Source organism: Calidris pugnax, unplaced genomic scaffold (assembly GCF_001431845.1).
Source record: "Calidris pugnax isolate Ruff unplaced genomic scaffold, ASM143184v1 scaffold44, whole genome shotgun sequence".
Taxonomy (NCBI): domain Eukaryota; kingdom Metazoa; phylum Chordata; class Aves; order Charadriiformes; family Scolopacidae; genus Calidris; species Calidris pugnax.
This window is the reverse complement of record NW_015094506.1, coordinates 35228956-35242697: the sequence shown is the minus strand read 5'-3', so window position 1 is coordinate 35242697 and position 13742 is coordinate 35228956. Positions and strand designations below refer to the sequence as shown.

Genomic DNA, 13742 nt, shown 5'->3' with positions numbered 1-13742 from the left:
TCTATGGCATGAAATGTCCCTTTGGTCAGTTTGAGTCCGCTGTCTCTGTTGTGTCCCCTCCCAACTTCTTACACACCCCCGAACTACTCACTGGGAGGGCAGAGTGGGAATGTCTTGATGCTATGGAAGGACTGCTTAGTAACCAAAATATCAGTGTGTTATCTACGTTTCAGTCACAAATTTAAAATACCACAAGATCCAAACCAGCACCATATGGGCTGCTATGAACAAAATCCAACCAACCCAACCAGACCCAGTGAATCTCCACCCCTTATTCCATGCCGTTCATGTCATGCTCAGGTCTTACACTATCCAGTACATCCCCATTAAGCACCACCCTCCTCCCTGTCATGTGAGATGTATATATATATCTAGATAGATTTCATTCCGTTAGTCTATGGGCCATCCCTATAAAACGTTCATAAAATGTCCATTGAGTTCATTTAATCCATGACTCGGGCTTCATGTGTTACGGTATGCTCCAGACAGGAGATACAGCATATTGTGTCAAATTATTGGCTCGGGCTGGGCCTCTGCTGTACTTGCTTGGCTTCTTGCAAGGCTCATTTGCCATTGGTTCAGGTGATTCTTGATGTAGTGCTTCCATTTATATGCAAGTCCAATTACATATTATTTTCCCCCAAGGAGATTAAACCTTGGGGGAAAATAATATGTAATTGGACTTGCATATAAATGGAAGCACTACACAACACTAGGTTTCCCTATTCTTCTGTATTACCCACCCAGTACCCAGATCTTTGAGTGAAAAAACCTGAGCCCGACCTTGGATTTCTCCAGGTGCTTTATGCCAGAGGTTCCAGTTGAGGTCGTGCTCCCCATCAGCTACAGCTCAGATAACATTTTTTACATCGGGTCCTGTCTGGACTGGACCATTGGCTACTGCATGAACTATTTGCTGTTTGATTCTTTCAACAGTTTGTTGTTACTCAGGGCCTCAGTCAAAATAGTTCTTTTTGGTCACTCAACAGAGAGGACTCACAAGCTGACTGTAACCCGGAATATGCATTCCCCCGAATCCCATAATGCCTAGGAAGGTTTGGGTTTCTTTTGTGCTAACCAGTGGGGGCATGACTGTTATCTTATTGATCATAGCTATCGGGATGTGTTGATACCCATGTTCTCATTTTATTCCGCATAGCTGTATCTGCCATGCAAGTCCTTGGATCTTGCTTTGGTTTATGGCAAAGTCAGCTTTTGGAAGACTCTGATTTTTTTTTTCCTTTCTCAAACACTTATTCTATTGCGTTGCCCCACACATGAGTTTCTGAACACAAGAACCATTCTTCAGGTATGAAAGAGAAATAGTAGCCCTCAGCCAAGTTGCAAACACAGATATGTGGACAAAGTTTCAGCATAAAAGGATTATCCTCCCAGGCTTTCCTGAGGTCTGGAAAGATGAACTACAAAACTCCATTCAGCTACTGAGAAAATGCACAGAAGTTGTCCACGGCTAACTCAAGGCATAACAAAAATTAATGAAGCATTGCAAGAAGGTGAGGGAGTGAGGGATCAATACTGACCCAGATCAGCTGGCAGTGGCTGGTATAATGAAAAATATTCTTCCTACAAACTTTACCTATTTTCTATTTTATCCCCTGTTGTAAACACATCCTTGTTTTTCAAACTGAATTTACCATTTTTTCCCCTCATCATTCAGTAGTACTTCATATTAGAAGCCCTTTCCTCTTCACAAGCACATGTATGTTTAAGGTCCCTGTAGGCAGTCTTCCATACTTTTGCTTGTTCCTGGTTCCTGCCTATAAGGAAAGTTTTGTGCCAAATTCCATGGCGTCTAGGAAAGCCTTCCTCCACTAATCTTACTGTACTAGAAATTCATAATTGTGGTGCATTGACCTTGGCTGGATGCCAGGTGCCCACCAAGACGCTTCATCACTACCCTCCTTCAACTCACAGCAATTCCCCAATTAAGGGATCTTCCAAGAGGCCAGGCAGGGTAGACAGCTGCTTGATCTTGTCTGTGTTCATAGTGGCTACACCTAAAGCCCATCGCTACCCCTTCAGGACTTTGAAGTACCCTATCCTGAGGTAGTCTATGTCAAGGTTACAAGGGGCCTCTGGGCTGGTCACAATGGAGCACTTTTCCCACTTTGTCCCCTGTTAAGCTCACTTCAGCATGCAATACAGACAATTCTTGGCGTCTCCCTGTCACTCCAGAGATCCATAGGGGTTCTATGCCTCTATACCTTGGTGGTACCAGCATACCCCGTGCACCACTGTCTACCAAAGCCTTATAGTTCTGTGGGTCTGATGTGCCAGGCCATCAAACCCACACAGTTCGATATGCCCAGTCATCCCTTTCCTCCTCCTGGCCGAAGGCAAGGACCGTCTATTCCTGCCTCTGGTCAGAGTATTTAGTGTCTGATTCTTGCAGCAGCAGACCAGAAGTCCCCTCACCAGGATCAAAGGAGGTCATCTCAGTTCTTCTATGTCTGGGATATCACTGATTGTCTTTTTTGTCTCTACAGCAGCTAAGCTGACATCTTTCTTGGGTGACCCTTTCTTAACAGCTATCTTCCCTCTCAGTTTGTGTACATGGGCTTTCAGCTTAAAGGCAGGTTCACCATCCCACTTCCTCATGTCATCCTCCTGGTCATGCAGGAAGAAGCAGAATGCACACCCCTGTCTGGGGCAGGAGAGGACTGATTTATTTCCCTCACAGCTGTAGGGATGAGGAGGTACAGAGATTTTCTTTGATGTTTTGGAGCCAAGAAGACACTCTCTCCACAGCCGATGTACCCGTATCCAGGCAATACAGTGCTGCCAAGATGTTAGAATACAATGCTGAGGCACCTTCCTCCACATGGCCTGTGTGCAGAGGACAACCTCTGGATGTCTGGAGACAGTCTAGATCACTGTAGATGACCTCCAGCACTAATTCTCTCAGGTACCAGATTCCTTCATCTGCAGTAGTCCACTTTCCTTGGGAGTTTATAAGATCTTCCTTGAATGAATATCTTGCCCTCACACTTAAAAGGAGCTGTTTCCAGAAATTAGAAATTGCTGTCTTTTTTCCAATTCCTCTCTCAGTCCCCCCATTTCTAGGAAGGAGATCCAGCTGTTGGGCTTCCTTACCTTCCAATTGTTGACTGTCAGCCCCATTACCACAGCATCAGGGCAGCCAGGCAACAATCCCCTCACCTGACTGGCAGCCGTGATCTTTCCAAACTTCTCAAAGTTCTCATGAGGTTAGGGACCAGACTGTTTCTGCTTCCTCTGAAATCTCTCACTCCTTCCTCCAATTTCTTTGTCAAAGGACCAGCTTCTTGATCAAACCTTTCCTTTTCTTCCTCCTCCCTTACTAATTGATGATATGGATCCACTCTTTTCCTTGTCCACTGTTTCTTTTTCACTACTGGGACAGTTACTGTAGCTGTTGTTGGTGTTCGGGTGCCTGCTTCAACCACAGTTCTCCGAGAGTACTGAACTGTGGCTCGATAGGCACAGGCCAGGCCCCAGTATATTGCTAGAAGCTGCTGGTTTTCACTGGGGTAGACAAGACACCCTTCTATCATGTAGAAGGTCATTGTCAGTTTACCAGGGTTGCTTGTCTGTTCAGGTGTAAAGTCCCAGGTTATAAGGGGTGATAACCACCATAGGAACCTGCCCAAATCCTTCTACACACCCTGCCACCCAGGGACCAGCTGCCTCAGAGCACGTTTCAGCATTGCCTCACCTAAAAGCAGTCTTCTCTTACATCAGGATGACACCAGGTTCCACAAACCCTATAATATGCTATCAGTGTTAATTAGTAGTATTAAACAACTTATGTAAGGGTGAACAAGGACCTTGGGAACCTGCATAATAAAACCATCCACATCAGTCCCAGATAGGAAGAAGGTGATGTGTTCCTTCATCCTCTCCACAAGACAGATCCCCCAGCAGAGCAAGGCCATTGATACCAGGGCAAAGCACGTAGACATCATTTGTACTAGCATGTTCCCAAGCTCAGCAAAATAAAGAGATAAGCAGTGCAGCCAAGAAACTCTGTGACCCTCACAGGAGCTTGCCACTTCATAACTACTATATCTATAGCATGCATTATACAAAACTGCCTTTGTCTCATGCTCCTCGTTGGGTACCAAAAAGGACTGTGGTGGGTTGATCTTGGCTGGATGCCAGGTGCTCACCAAGCAGGTCTATCACTCTCCTTTTCAGTAGGAGGTGGGGAGAAAATTAGCTAGAAAAAACCTCATGGTTCAAGATAAAGGCAGTTTAATAAAACAAAAGCAAATGCTACACATGGGCCTAAAGGAAAACAAAACATTTATTCTCTACTACCCCTCAGCAGGTGATGTCCAGACACTTCTCAGTAAGTAGGACTTCAGTACACATAGCAGTTGCTTTGGAACACAACCACTTCCCCAGGCAGCCTATTCCAATGCTGGATAACCCTTTCCGTGAAGAAATTTTTCCTAATATCCAATCTTAACCTCCCCTGGCGGAACTTGAGGCCATTTCCCCTTGTCCTATCTCCTGTGACTTGGGAGACGACCGACCCCCGCTTCTCTACACCCCCCCTTCAGGTAGTTATAGAGCGCGATAAGGTCTCCCCTCAGCCTCCTCTACTTCAGACTGAACAACCCCAGCTCCCTCAGCCTCTCCTCGTAAGACTTGTGCTCCAGACCCCTCACCAGCTTTGTTGCCCTTCTCTGGATCCGCTCCAGCACCTCAATGTCTTTTTTATGGTAAGGGGCCCAAAACTGGACACAGTACTTGAGGTGAGGCCTCACCAGTGCCGAGTACAGGGGAATGATCACCTCTTGGGTCCTACTCACCACGCTGTTCCTGATACAGGCCAGGATGCTGTTGGCCTTCTTGGCCACCTGGGCACACTGCAGGCTCATGTTCAGCCGACGGTCAACCAACACCCCCAGGTCCTTTTCTGACAGGCAGCTCTCCAGCCATCCTTCCCCAAGCCTGTAGTGCTGCAGGAGGTTGTTGTGACCCACGTGCAGGACCTGGCACTTGGCTTTATTGAAACTCACCCTGTTGGTCTGAGCCCATTGATCCAGCCTGTCCATATCCCTCTGCAAGACCTTTCTACCCTCCAGCAGATCAACACTGACACCTAACTTGGTGTCGTCTGCGAACTTACTGAGGGTGCACTCGATCCCCTCGTCCAGATCATTGTAAAGATGTTAAAGAGAATTGGCCCTAGTACCAAGCCCTGTGGGACACCACTCATGACTGGTTGCCAACTGGATTTGACTCCATTCACCACCACTCTCTGGGCCCGGCCTCCAGCCAGTTTTTAACCCAGTGGAGAATATACCCATCTAAGCCATGAGCAGCCAGTTTCTCCAGGAGGATACTGTGGAAGACTGTGTCAAAGGCCTTGCTAAAGTCCAGGTAAACAATATCCACAGCCTTTCCTTCATCCAGAAAATGGGTCACTTTGTCATAGAAGGAGATCAGGTTTGTCAAGCAGGACCTGCCCCTCGTGAACCCATGCTGGCTGGGCCTGATCACCTGGGCGTTCTTCATGCACTGCATAATGGCACTCAGGATGATCTGTTCCATGACCTTCCCAGGCACCGAGGTCAGACTGACAGGCCTGTAGTTCCCCGGATCATCCTTCCGACCCTTCTTGTGGATGGGCATCACATTTGCTAGGCACCAGACGGTTGGGACCTCCCCATTTTGCCAGGACTGCTGGTAAATGATGGGGAGTGGCTCCACAAGCACTTCCACCAGCTCCCTCAGTACCCTCGGGTGAATCCCATCTGGGGCCATAGACTTGTTTGTGTCTAGGTGCTGGAGCAGGTCCCTCACCACTTCCCTTTGGATTACAGGGGCTTCATTCTGCTCCCTGCCCTTATCTGCCAGCTCAGGGGTCTGGGTACTCAGGGGACACCCTACTCCATTACTAAAGACTGAGGCAAAAAAGGCATTCAGTACCTCAGCCTTCTCCTCATCCTTTGTCACTATATTGCCTCCCATATCTAATAATGGATGGAGGCTGTCCCGAGTCCTCCTCTTGCTACTATATATTTATAGAATTTCTTGTTGTTTTTAACATCCAAGGCCAGGTTCAGTTCAAGCTGGACTTTGGCCTTTCTAATCTTTTCCCTACATAACTTTGCAACCCCTCCTTCTCCTTTCTCTTAGCTTTTACTGCTGTGCAGATGTCATATGGTATGGAATATCCCTTTGGCCACTTTGGGTCAGCTGTCCTGGCTATGTGCCCTCCCAAGATCTTGCCTAGCCCCAGCCTACTGGTGAGGGAGGAAAGCTGGTGAGACAGCCTTGATACTGTGCAGAACAGTGCTCAGCAGTAGCCAAAACACTGGTGTGCTACCAGCATCTTTGCAGCTACCAACAAAAAGCACAGCACTATGAGGGTTGCTACAGGGAAAATTAACTCCATCTCAATCAGACCCAATACAGTTATGTAGCCGAGCCTCTATCTATCTATCTATGTATCTATCTATTTATCTATCTATCTGTGTCTATCCACTTTCAGGTTACCTGCAAAAGCTTGACTGCTCTAGAAACATCTCAGTATAAGTTTGGAAGGAAACCTCTTCCTTTTAATTCTTAGTTTCACCCTGGCCATCTCTGGTGGCTGACTGCAGGTCTCCGATCAGGGCCCCACAGGCAAGCTTGATAATTTCCATGCTAATTCTGCAGGCCAGTTTTTACTGTCTGATCAGCACTAATACACTTGGATTAGCACTGGAACTCTCTTTCCCTATTCTCTTTCTTTCTGAAATGTGTACGTCTACCTCCACACAGTATTTTGCTATAGCCATGGTGATCTGAGAATGCTGAAGAAAAACAGCCTTTATGGTCTTATATCAGCTAGAAGGTATTATCTTTGTTCTGCCCATTGCTAGTTTATCGTACAAACTGCTAATGAAAATATGGGCTAGAAAATTGATCAGAATAGAGCCCTTAAGGAACTAATTTGAAATATCTTCTAAGTATGAATTTGAAACATTTGCAACATTTTTAAAAAGAACAACATTTTTTACCAATTGTGCACCCAATCATAATTTCACGTAGAGCATTTCTTCCACACTTAGTTCTGTATTGCTCCTAGTTCTCCTAAAAAGTATAATAAAATCAAATAAAATGCATATATTTTATGCCTTCAATCACTAAGTTAGTTGCCCCATAAAATAAGAAAATTAGGTTGGGTTCAAGTGACATATCAGCCTATTTCATCTCCATGTATGCCTGACCAATTTTCTAGGAACTTGTAATCCTTCACAGTTTTTCAAATATATGGCACATCAGAATATATTCAAATATATTCTAAAATATTTCTCAGATTACTGCATTAATTCTCACCCATGAATTATGGGTGGATTTCATCTGGAACTATTGCCTTGAATACATATATTAAATCTAAATAGTCTGCACTCCCACCAGCATTGTGCCCATAGTACATTCCCTTTTCCATGTTAAAATTAATTTCATTAGAGAATTGGCTGCCATTTACCTTTGTGAAGACTCAAGCTAAGAAAGTGCTGACTACTTCAGCATTGTCTGCAGTTTGTCATCCCTTCTGTTACTAAATCCCTCTACTCTTCTCTCTTTTCTTCTTACTCATGAGACTTTTGTGAAAATTTGCTTTGACGTCTCCAACTGAAATACACTTCACGTCACAATCTTCCTGAATGTATTCATCTATATTTTTGTTATTCCTTTATAGCAGCTCTCAGACACGTGCCAATTTTTCCAGATGTCATAAAATTATTTTTTCATTTTTTGGATATTTGAAGCTTACCTGATGCATACACCATTTTGTTCTGCTCTGCTCACTGTCTCTGAACTCTTTAAACCAGGTTTGTCATTATATATTTAGAATAGCCACTTTCAAAAGCTAACAGTTCACTTGAGCTTCTTTATCCCTTACATTATCTTCTGAGGAGGTTTCAATCTCCACCCCCTAGGTTGTATTGGAACTGTTTTCCCAGTTCTTTCTGTGCAGTAGTATAGGCTGTTATTTCATTATTACTTTCGTCCCCAAATTATTTCCCACATTTGGGTTTTCAGTCAATTCCTTCCTGTTAGTTAGATTTGAAATATTGCTTTCTTAGTAAAACCAAAGTTCTACCTTCCTGAAACCAAAACTTTATCTGCAATCACTGGCAAACACTTGGTTTGTCTGTGCCCTGACACATGGGATCCTTATAACCAAAAAGTTATACGGATAGTAAAAATCTACCTTATTACCTGACCTTTGGATGGTTCTGATGGTAGCTCAAAGACTCCTTCATCTGTCTCCTTTTCCAATTTTCTGCTTCATGTAAGATCCTGAGCATGAGACATTGTGTTCTTTTCCCTTTTGATCTTCACCCACAGATAGTGTACAGCCTCTTTCCTGACTTTTCCTCTTCTTTGTTTGATGCTATTCTGTTGTATTACAAAGTCTGTGCGAAGTTTTCTTTTATTGAAAACAGGAAAATTCAAGCAAAAGGGTTTATTTATTTTTTACTTTTGACTCAAAACCTCTCCTACTCTTAGCCTTCCTTAGGACTTTATATGATGTACATGGAATATCTTACCCTGTTCCTACATGAGAAGAGAAAATGAACTATCATACACTCACAGCCAACCAAGACAGAAAAAATAATTTGTTTTTCTCATGCATTTCAAATTCTAGACAGATAGAATCAATAGAAAGATTAAGGCTGGAAGGGACTTCTGCAGATCATCTAGTCCAACATTTTGTTCAAAGCAGTGCAAAGTTCAGAACTAGGTCAGGTTGCTCAGGACCTTGTCCTATCAATTTTTTAATATCTCCACAGATGGAGATCAAGAATTTTTAGTGCGGTTCACTAAAATGGTCTTGCATGTGTTTTCACATAATGCCATAATTGGTTTTTAACACATATTTTATGTATATTAGACATTTTGATTTCCTCCTGAAGCCAACAGTGACTGGTAAAGCACCTGAAATTTGTGCTTATCTAGTTGTCTAAAACCTGCTCTAATTACATGAACTTGTTATGAGGAAGGCCAGGAAGAGAAAGTCATGAGGAAGCTGACATCTAGCCTTGGTTTATGATGAACACTTATCTTATCAACCTACTGTTAATAAACTCACTAAAACAATAAAGACCAAGATTTAATTTTAACTTGCTTTACTGGCCTGCTTTAGCAATGGCTAAAGGTGATAGCTTGGAAAAATATTAATCAGAGTCAGCTATTTAAAGTCAGATCTATTTTTTGTCAGTTTCTGCAGAAACATTCATCTACCAGCCATCGACCATGAAGATTCTTAGCTACCTCCTAGCTTACCGAAGGTTCCTGCTCATTGTCCTCACCCCACTGCTTTTACTTCCACTTCCACTTATCATCAAAACCAAAGTAAGTGATCTGTTTTGAGAGGTAATCTTTTTGCATGGGTGTATGAAGTCTGAGATTCTCAGATCTTTTCAGAATTACAGAATGGCGTCAGTTGGAAGGGACTTTGAGTGACTTCATGATGTTTGCATTTTGGATATTTTATTTTTTTTTGTGAACTCAGATTATTTGCGCAGAAATCTAGAGAAGACAACAGCTTTAATGTAATATTCTGTGCTGACTGCATGAAGTTCTGAGTTATATATTTGTTTTCTTGTTCAGGAAATGTTTTTCTCCTTTAACATTATGTAGACTGCATTGACAATCCTGTCCTTACTATTACATTTTGGCCACTTTTAAACAGCTCTGTATGATTGGCAATGAAGATGAATTGGCAGGATGACAGCTGCAATTACCTTTTTATTTGATGAAGGATTTTTTTAAGTTCATCATATATTGTGTTGTCTGATAGCAAATGACTTCAATCAATGATCTGAGAAATTCCTTCTGGTTCCTAAATAGAGCAAATATTATGGCAGAACATAGTTTTATTTTACTTGGAATAAATTCTCTTGGCATTCAGTGACTCTTGTGAAAACTCCAGGTTGATGAATCAGCTATCTAAAAATTTCATTAATGATTCTATTTGGTATAGCTCTGATGTCAGCACAATGAAATGGAATTCTTCTGTGATGTATTATCACACATGCATCACACTTATTGTGTGTAACGGTGCATGAAAGTCTAGCTCAGAAGTCCTCGCATCTCAGACAGATAGTGGTTACAAAGCAACACGCTTCACACTGTCTCATGTCACAACTTCAATATTTCAATTTCCTCACTCAGAGGAAATCCTTGAGAAATTCTTGATGTGGTAGGACTTAAGTGAGATGAACATTTGTTAGGTGATAAATGAATTGACACTATCAAATTGTTTCATACATAACACAAGCTTCTCCCAAAAAATAAATGTTAGCCATAGCTGACAGAATTGGATTTAACATTGTTGTTTTCCAGTCAGAGGTTCCCAGAGCCACTTCATTAAGTTATTTCTTTCCCAATACAAACCTCAAAATCTGCTGCTGTTGAGTAGTTTCATGCCCTAACCAGTGGCGTTAAAATATCTAAACATTTTCCTCAAGAGCAAAAATATAAATCAAAACTACACAAAAGAGGTTTCTAGGATTCTAGAAGAAGCTAGGCTCACTTCACCTCATTATATTTGGCTGTGGATGCATTTTACAGTCAGCAGTGAAGTAAATTCTCCTGAAAAAAACTGAAAAAACATCCTGTTTTCCAGTTAAATAAAAGACACTAAAATTACAGTCTTAAAAACAACTGTGTTTCTTGTCAGTCTTGCACAATGCATTTTATATTAGATTATATCCTTGCCTTTTTGATGCTGATGACAAAATTTCATTGAATATAAGAGAGACAAAATTTTGCCTATTGTTGACTGCCACTGCTCCTAGAGGTTTAAAGGTTTGCTTGCAGCTGCAGCATGCATGTGAGTTATGTTAATTCCTGGTCTGAGAATGCTCCAGAATGACCTGTGTGATTAATTGTGCTTGAAGGAAAAGACAGCTGACTTTTTTTCCAGGTTTCATAAGTGGTAGAATTTAAGTAATTTTACTATGTCTTTAAAAAAAAACAAAACAAAACAAAACAAAACCAAAACATAAAACAAAACAACGTTTCATATTTTAGCAGAATTATCAATACCAGACAATAAGTAGCCTACATTCAGGTCCCTTGACTCACACAAGTTCCAGGTGGGGAAAATCTCTTTACAGACATAGCTGGGTTTTTTGCAGTTGTGATTCTTTTCCTGGATGATCCACTCATATTTTTGTTGATGCCTTTTGTGTTCTAGGCAGCAGAATGTGCATACACGTTGTTTGTAGTTGCCATCTTCTGGCTCACAGAAGCTTTGCCGCTGGGTGTTTCAGCTTTACTCCCTGCCTTTATGTTCCCGTTGTTTGGTATAATGCAATCCAAGGAGGTAACCCTTTTTTTCCTCTCTATCATATGGATTTCAATGATAAAATCTCCAAAGAAAGAACCACATAATGTTAACACCTGATGGACTAATCCGGGGTTTTGCTGAGTGCCAATCACAGTGGGTCTGCTTCAAGGTTTGCTTGCATGCTTTGTCCTCAGGACTTGTTCATATTTCTTTAATATTTTTCTCCAGATTGTGATTCAGCCCTTAGATGCCAGTCGATGGGAAAGTGCTAGACAGATATAAAATATCCTTAACATTACAGAAGTGAGATGACACACTAAAGACCCCATGTGCAAAATGCTGAGTATACATCTTCATGTCAAATAGAGAACACCACAGATCATCATACTCTAAGTCTATATTTAAAGTTGTTCTTTTATCTGTTGGATGGATTGATAAATTTATAAAAGCAGCATTTAATTGGTAATTTAGTTCATATGTGAGATGTGACTGATTATCTTAGGTTGTTCATATCATAAGCGTTAATTTTTCTTTTTATTTTAACACTATGGGCTTTAGTGCAGTTATTCTTGTATCATTTGGTTAAATGAAATTATCAGTTTCAATGAAATGAACAGTCTAAATTTAAGCCCAAACTATTTCTTGATATCTATTTCAATATATATCCTTAATGAATTTTTTTTTTCATTAACCTGATAATGCCAAATACTAACAGAACACCATCATTTAGTTACCAAAATATTTTTTGTTTTTATTTCAGGTGGCATCTGCTTATTTTAAAGACTTTCACCTGCTTCTGATTGGAGTAATTTGTTTGGCAACATCAATAGAAAAATGGAATTTCCACAAAAGAGTGGCTTTAAGAATGGTGATGCTGGTGGGTGTCAACCCTGCATGGTATGTGCTAAAAAAATGTCTTGAAGGCAATATCACTTGTGGAAAGCTATGTATTCCAGAACTCATTGCCTACTACTTTTTCTGTAGTAGAAGTCCAACCTTTATTTTCTACTGAAACAAAGTAGAAGATGTGATTGATTTTTAAGTGACACTTGATTATTTTGCTGAAATCCTAATTGAAATTTCCCTATAGTGATTCTGTTCATAATAAGGAACCTTCTGAACAAAAAATCTGATGAATTTTTTAATAACATAAGGGTCCTGTTTCTTAATTATGGCAGTATATTACATACCTAACGACTACAACTGAAAATCTGTGCTATACTTATTATTAATTCATGTTTCAATACTTTTTGCAAAATTCTGGACACTTCCTAAAAACACAAGAATAGTCTAAATACGGTCATAAGATTAAAGATGTGGTGGGAAAGGAAAAACACATTAAGCCAATGTCTTTATTTATGTTTTCTTCTTTGTCTACTTATGAAGAAAATATGAAAGGAATAGGAACTTCGCCAGCTGGATGATGTGATGAGGGAAATGAAATCTCACACTCTCTATTCATGCACTATCAGCATGTCTCTTACGAAGTGAAAGCTCTTCTCTTTGCTTGTTTCACAAACTTACAGAAAAGCTTTGGGCCCACAGATTCATCACTCAGCATACCAGTAAGGCTGCAGATAAGATCTGTAGACCAAGTCTGGTTTTCCAGAATGCATTATGCTTATAACTCCTTGTCAGGAAACAGACAGTGACGGGAAGTAAAAAGTCAGAAAAACAGAAACCCCGGTCTAAGAAAAAAGATGCCTCTTAGATGACCTAATAACACCTCATAAAAATGCTGGATTACTTCTATTCCTCAGTTATTTTTCTGTCTTAATTTTAAATATTGCATGTATTCTGATTTTGAGTGCATCTTTTGGTGGTCTGTAGCTTTTCTCTTTGACAAAATGTTCCTTATATTCTCGTTCAACTGTTTCCCTTTTATCTTTAGCTGTATTCATGAGCTATGCAGTTTTAGTTATTTCAACTTCTCTTTTTTTTTGATCACTCCTAAATCCTCACCTTTTGGCTGAAATCTTGAAAGGGAGAACATGAGTGGATGGTGTGCTAAGCCGAACACTGCTGGGGAATTTGCTGTGGACGCAGAAACCCGCAGACAGCTGCTGAGGATACCTAGAGCAACTTCACACAGCCCACCTTGTAACGCTGAGGAAGCAGTATTCCTCATAACTATTTCAGCCCTGTCACATTTCCCAATCATGGCAAGAGGATGATAAGATTATGATAAGATGATCTGTGAGGGAGAGGATCCTCCCACCTCTCAGCATCTGTTGCTCGTTAGCTGTGCCCACTGCAAAGTGAGGCACGCTGTTCTCTGTGCAGAGCCCTCCTCCTCTGCTAGCAGGAGTTCCCAGCTGGCCTGTGCACACTGGAGCTTCATCCAGACAAGGTACAGATATCACTGCAGGCAGTTTCTGCATTAGAGGACATGGGTAATGAAGCAGTGGAAGTAGGGTAGCAGGAGTCTGATGGATTCTGC

The 13742-nt window shown here is 41.4% G+C and overlaps 1 protein-coding gene across 1 annotated transcript in view; it reads left to right on the top strand.

Moving 5' to 3' along the window:
* SLC13A1 (solute carrier family 13 (sodium/sulfate symporter), member 1) overlaps positions 1–13742 on the top strand; it is a 60802-nt gene that overhangs the window by 22853 nt on the left and 24207 nt on the right. The window contains exons 2-4 of the mRNA XM_014963242.1: positions 9227–9360; positions 11210–11338; positions 12063–12199. Coding sequence (XP_014818728.1) covers positions 9262–9360; positions 11210–11338; positions 12063–12199 — 365 coding nt within the window. The 5' untranslated portion in view covers positions 9227–9261. The remainder of the gene's footprint in view (positions 1–9226; positions 9361–11209; positions 11339–12062; positions 12200–13742) is intronic.